Source organism: Arachis hypogaea, chromosome 16 (genome assembly GCF_003086295.3).
Source record: "Arachis hypogaea cultivar Tifrunner chromosome 16, arahy.Tifrunner.gnm2.J5K5, whole genome shotgun sequence".
Lineage (NCBI taxonomy): Eukaryota > Viridiplantae > Streptophyta > Magnoliopsida > Fabales > Fabaceae > Arachis > Arachis hypogaea.
The window spans coordinates 26100752-26107822 of NC_092051.1; the positions used below are offsets into that span (position 1 = coordinate 26100752).

General features: G+C 38.0%; 1 protein-coding gene across 1 annotated transcript; it reads right to left on the reverse strand.

Annotated features, from left to right (window-relative positions):
• Positions 1 to 1212: 1212 nt before the first annotated feature.
• On the reverse strand, positions 1213 to 5054 carry LOC112758659 (pectinesterase 3). The gene is made up of 2 exons (XM_025807372.3): positions 3787 to 5054; positions 1213 to 2131 (listed from the first exon to the last, which is right to left on the reverse strand). The coding sequence occupies exons 1-2, from the start codon at positions 4853 to 4855 to the stop codon at positions 1449 to 1451; spliced, it is 1752 nt and encodes a 583-aa protein (XP_025663157.1). The 5' UTR covers positions 4856 to 5054; the 3' UTR covers positions 1213 to 1448.
• Positions 5055 to 7071: the final 2017 nt, after the last annotated feature.

Below are 7071 nucleotides of genomic sequence, written 5' to 3' on the forward strand. Positions count from 1 at the left end.
ATTGATTTATTATTATTATTATTGTTGTTGTTGTTGTTATTGTTGTTGAGTGACTATATATATATATATATCATTATTCTTGTCTAAAAAATACAAAAAAAATATAGTACAATATTATTGTGCAATTAATAATAATTATTATTTTATTTTATTTTATTTTTGGACGGAGGACTGTTATGTCTAATAGAAAAAAATATTAGGAATTGATTTGTACACTAATTTTTCTTGAGGACTAAAATGTCTGTTTTTAATTCTTTATACAATCCTAGAGAGAATTTAAGAGTAATTTTTGTTAAGTACATATATTTCCAAAAAAATAGTATTAATACAATAATATTCAGATCATGTTTGAAAATCATCATGGAAGCTTTGTTTTGAAAAAAAAATTTATATTTCCAAAAGCTAATCATGTTTGAACCAAAAAAAAAAAAAAAAAAGAAAAAATTATAATCAAAATTGATAATTATAAGTTAAAAAATTATAATCGAAAGCTGATTTTTTAAAACTTCTAATTATAGGTAATTTTTTTTAACTATGATGATATTACTAATTTAATATTAATGTTTATTATTATTATTTTACCAATGAGTTATATCTCAAATGACATAACCTCCTCAAACTCATCTAAGAGGTTGCGAGTTCGAGTCTCCATATCTTTGGTAAAAAAAAAGTATAAATATTTTATACTTTATATCTATACAACTTAGAATAATAACATTTTTTATATATTCTAAAATCTAAACACAAATCTTAAAATTAATTTTTATATAAATTATCAAACATAATGTAATTCATATAATAGATTATTTTAAAATATTATATAAATAAAAATGATTAAACCAGATTTAATTTTTAAACATTGTAAAACATATCCATATTATTAAAAAAAAATAATAATAATTGTTAATTTGTTTTCATGACAGCATCAGAGCCCAATCCTCGGATCTGCTATTATGTCCTTTATTTTATTTAATTTTGAATATATATATATATATATCTCGTATGTGCTATTCACTCCAATGGGCAATGGCTATTTGCTCTCTGTGTAGCCTACATTCAGTAATGGATATTCTTCTTAGCTCCTTTTTCAGCACTATTACAACGGTAAATAATTTATAAATTTAAAATATGATAAATACTATTAGTTTTAGGTAAGGAAAATAGTTTAGTATTTTAAAGTTCAGTAGTGGCCTTTGTCATGAATAACATTACTTTTGAACACACCTGACTGAAATATTTATTTAAACTGTGAAACTAACTAAAAAGGAATTTCGCACTTTCACTCAAAAGGAGTCCAAAAAATACAGTAAACTCTTTAGTCTTTACCCTATTGTGCGTAATAAATTACTAATACTGTAATACATACATTAATAACCTATGCCAATAATACTAGTTACAACTTACAACAAAGATTGAAATTTGAGAGGACTTAGACTTTAATGTGAAATTCAGAGAGTGGAGTCAAAGTTTACAGCAGAATCTGGCAACCAATCTGGGCCTTGAATAAAGGACTGCACTGTGAATTTGACAGCATCGGTTTCAGTTAGAGAGGGGTTATAGCCAGCCCACTTAACCCGTTGCGAGACATCGGATCCAGGCCCAGTGTTGCGGTACTCACCGTAAAATATAGTTTTTGGTGGATCGACATTGGCAACCCAGCTTATCCAGCCCACGGGCTTCAAGAAGGAGGCGATATCGGACTGCATGATGACGGTGGTGGAAAAATCCTTCCAAGGGCGGCCAAGGTAGGTAGGGGCCTGAAGATCACTGGCGAAGGCAGAGAAGGAGCATTTCTGGATGACGATGCCGGTGTTCTGGTTGGGGTCTTTCTTTCCCTGCGCGGTTATGGTGTTGAACTGGTTGGGGAGAGGCTGACGTGGCATGATCTTGCAGTTCTGGAAGACCACTGCGGCATTGCCAAAGATGAAGTCGATGGTGCCGGTGATGTCGCAGTCGCGGTAGAACTGCCTGTTGGAATGGGCGTACAGTGTGTCCTGGAAACCCTCGAACGAGCACCTGTAGAACACTGATTGGTCCGCCCCTGATCGCAGTGCCACCGCCTGATGCTTGTCTGCGCCTGCCGTGTTCTTGAACCGTATGTCCTTTGCAATGAAACCCTTTCCCTTCACAGCTGCATTTATCATAATATATTTGTTAGTCAACTAATTAATGAATTGGAACCCCCACACTACAGAATTGCATTGCTTTGCCAACTTAAGTATTGTTCATAAATAACAGGTGAATTAGCTATTCTACCATATCAATTGTCATTATCAATATCATTCATATACAGATGGAAGCAGTCAAGCAGTATAAGAGCAAGAGCATCTAGCTGGAAGACAGGGTCAGCTGCACATTAGCTCTTCACGCATCTATAGTCATAAATTGATTAAATTCCATTTCTACCGCCTTAATTCATTCGGTGACATCTTATGCACAATTAATAATTAAAAATTATTAAATAATTTAATATTATTATTCAATAATTTTTGTTTATTAATTTTCCGTAAAAATAACAGTGAATTTCTACTTATTTGTACAACCAAACCGCCGTTGCTATGTCAATAAAGATATTTGCATCATATTTTTCTTCTTTGTTATTATTATGGAAAATATTATATGCGCTATATTTTTTTTGTGTATTTTTTATATAGCTTCTAATTTTGATATTAAAATTAAATAATAAAATTCAAAAAATCATACACAAATATAATATAAATATACTTTTCTTTATTGATATACATCAATTTGGACAAATCTTTTTTATTAATTATTACTCTCTCCCCCCGAAACAAGTGGATGACTCAAAAGGCAGGCGTATTGATCATAATCATTTATGATAAAAATTAGATGCGCACATGGTAGGCCATCAAACATGCAGTGATGAAAAAGATCAATTTTTTTTTTTTTTTCATTAGCGGCTACAGGATGTTCTAGTGATTAGGGCGGACCAAACTGTTGGCCCCCCAGAAAAACAAGAGGGTGCAGATGACTGAGATGAGATCAAGATCACAATGTCACATGGTCACAATCATACAGTATAGGTTAGCAGATGCACACAAATTAAAAAGCATTTCTGTTTTATAATGTTTCTTATTGTTTCCACTCACATGGCACATGCCCCAAACTTGTTTCCTTTCAAAATTTCTTGTAAATTAACCCAATTTATTCCACTTCAACATTTGAAACCAACCACTATCTATTTGCCAAACTCCAAACTTAACTTACCATAAGTCCATAACTCTAACAACAATGCATGCTGTTTAATTACTCCTAAACTTAATGCTAGTACAAGAAAAGGATAACTTAAGGGCTTAAAATTTTAATTTCCATTTTTCTTGTTGCTTACTCTTGGAAGCTTAATTTAAATATTAGTATTTTAGAATATATCTCTATATAGAATAATGAAATTAACAAAAACTATTGAAAAGGTTCAACTCTCCTTATTAGACTTGCTCCAATCAAAGTAACTAATGTACTTCAGTAAACTTTCCATATTTCTAAACTGCTACTACTACTACCTTAATTGTGTCTCACTGTCTCTCTTGCGTGTAAAGTACATCATGCATCCAGAGCTAAACCCATCGGATAGTTTATTGCTAAATCGGAATCCAAGCTCGTGGAAGAAATTACAATACTCTTATGATCTTTAATTAATGTGCTTCAGATTAGTATAATTACGGAAAGTAGCAGTGTCAAATTTTAAATAGTAAGTGTGAGCTAGCTAGAAGCATGCAATCGAGAGCAGTAATCCTAAGCCATGAATGGACGGAAAGAATAAATTACCGAAAGTGGCAGTCTCAAAAGTGGGAGTGCCGTCGATGAAGTTGCGGCTGCCGGATATGATGGTCTTGTCACTTCCATCACCGTAGATCATCACATTCCAAGTGTCCTTATCCAAATCAATGTTCTCAACATAAGTCCCTGCCTTCACATATATCACGAATCTCTTCTCGCTCTTCTTCTTCACGGCAAGCACCGCCTCCTTTATCGTCTTGTACTGCGCACTCCCATCGCTCGCCACCACCGCATCCGGCGTCGTTGTTCCCGTCGCGGTGTTCCCATTATCCAGCAGCAGCCTCCTCTCCGCCGCCCCCACCCACTCCGGGAACCCCAGAAGCCGCCGCCTGTTCACCGGGCTGTTGAATTGGGAGAGCAGCCCCAGGATCCTCGTCACGATGGCCAGGCTGTTGCTCGAGAACTCCGTGGAGTTCTTCATGGTGGTTTTCATGTCCTCGAGGGCGGCGTTGGCGGCGGTGGAGTTATTAACCTCCTCGAGGGCGTCCAAGCAGGTATCTTGGTTGGTGATGGCGGCGCTCACCCAGGTCTTAATGTCACTGATCTTGGTGGTAGATGGTAGCTTGCCGGCGGCGTCGAGGGTGGAGACGGAGTCGTTGAAATTGGCGACAGCGTCGGCGAGGACCGTAGCACAGACATCAATGGCTTTCTGGAGACGGGGTTCCTTGATGGAGGAACGGAGCTTGAAAGGATAATGGGAGAGGTTGGAGAGCTCGTTAATGGCTACGCGGAGGGAGAGGCTGAAGAGGAGGTGTGGGTCGGTGGTGTTGGAGTAGTCTGGGAGGGACGAGATGCTCGACATGCACGACTCTGGGTACTGGGTGACTTCGCACACGGCCCTCAGAGAGGACACCGGGGATAGCTCCGTTGAGGGGCCAGAGGAAGAGGAACGGCGGCTGTGTAGGACGGTGCCTAGGACGGCGGCGATGATGACGGCGATGAGGACTATGGAGGAGACTATGAGTATGATGAGGCGCTTGCGAGTCTTCTTCTGGAAGGCTTGCTGCTCTGCCTCGTCCACTTTGCCATACCCTTTGAACGAGTTTATCGAATCCATTAATCACTGAATCAGTTTTTGTATGATTCCCTTTTTTCTTTGGTTGGTGTTTACAAGTGAAGAGTGAAAACTGAACAATTCTAGAATAGGAAGAGATATCATTGCCTCGCGGCTTTATTTATAGTGTGTAGTTTTGCTAAAACAACACAAGTCTCCCTTGCTTTTTTGGTGACTAAACATAACACAAAGAAAAAACACCTAAGAGAAAGAGTAGTACTCCTCTCTAATAATAATGTCTAAATTATTAGGGGGTTGTAACCACTCTAGGTACACCTGCTTGTTTAAAGCAGCAGTCTTAGCCATTAAATCAGCCGCTCTGTTTGCTGTACGCTGGATGAGCACTAAAATAGCTGTCCAATTGCGCTGAAGCATCTCTTTGATTTTGCCAAGCAGATCAGAGTCATTCGTAATCATGCTGGTTGTGCCTCGCGAAACAAGAAGAAATGCATCAAGATTATCAGTTTCACATATGACCTCTTTATACTCGCAATCCCAAGCCATAACAAGCCCTCTCCAAATAGCATGAAGCTCACAAGAGAGAACACTAGAAAGAGGTATACTGGCAGAACAACCTTTCATCCAAATTCCCATGCTGTCTCTAATAATACATCCAAAGCCCGCTAATTGCCCATTTTCAAAAACGCTTGCATCGCAGTTCACTTTACAGGCATTCATTGGAGGTGGTTCCCAGTTATATTGCAAAGAGGAAGGAATAATATGTTTTTGGTTAGTAACAACCTTAGAGAAATCGCGAGCAGCATGTTGAACTAAGTGAACAATTTTCTCCTTACTCCATGGATCATCTTGATGGAAGATGTCATTGTTCCTATCCCTCCAAATCCACCAAAAGGCCGCTGCAAAGAGAAACTCATTTTTGTTGAGGTTAGAACGAATCCAAGACACAAAATCCAAACTAGAGTCCTCAGCGGTCATTCCCAAATTTAAGCTAATCCAAATCTGACGAGCTTTTTGGCAAGTCTTAAAGCAGTGGTTAATATCCTCTAGAGCAAGATAACATCGCTGACAAAAATCAGAAGTAGCAAGACCTCTTTGAAACCGGTAACTAGCTGTGGGAACTCCGTTGTTGAGATAAAGCCAGAGCAGACACTTTATCTTCTCCGGTATTCTCAAGCGCCAAAGCCAAAGCCAATTTTCATTATCGTTCCAGCCAAATTTCTTCTTCAATAGCCATTCATACCCGCTTTTAGTCGAGTAGGTGAGAGTATTTGAGTTTGTCCAAAACCAACCTGTTTTATCTCCTGCCTGCTTGATAGGATCAAAGAGCATCAAATCAAGTTTAACTTCTTCCGGAATCATTGTGCAAAGAATATCCCACCGCCAATGTCCATGGTACCAGACATCTTCTAGCTTCAAGTGAGAATCAGAGATGTGCACAAAAGGAACCAAAGGAGCTAGCGTTCCACATGGTCGCCAAGCATGATACCAAAAGGATTGAGACATCCTGCCTGTACACCAATCAAAACCATCACGAAGCTTTTCTATTGTCTTATAAATCGCTCGCCAAGTGCTTGAAACATTATTAGAAAAACTGGATGAAAAGCAAGACCTCCCAGATAAATATTTTGCCAACATAATTCTTACCCAAAGCTTATCATTATTATGCAGTAATTGCCAAACAAGCTTTCCTAATAAAGCAAAATTTACACACTGGGTATCTCTAATTCCCAAGCCTCCATATTTTCTTGGAGTGACAACTTTGCTCCACTTGACATAATTTAAGCATCGCTCCCCCACCTTTCCCTTCCACAAGAATTGTCTAAGCACAGAATCAATCTTTTGACAAATTGAAGTAGGAAAAAGAGTCACTTGCATCTGATAAATAGGAAGAGAAGAAGCAACAGATTTAATTAAGCAAAGCCTGCCTGCTCTGTTAAGGAGCCGACCTTTCCAACTAGCCAGCCTATTCTTGATCTTCTCTAAAGAGTCCGCAAAAATAGACCTAGCAGCTCGAGGATGATTAAGGTTCACCCCCAAGTATTTGCCTAGGTCACTAGTAAAAGGAATATGAGAAACACCAGACAACATTTCCTTCCTTCTATTAGAGATATTTCTAGAACAAATAGCTTTAGATTTTTCAATGTTAACCTTCATACCTGAAGCTTTGCAGAACAACTCCAAGGTGTGCACAACATTCCGAACTTGATTTTTCTTTGCTTTACAAAAAAGGAGGAGGTCATCTGCAAACATCAAGTGAG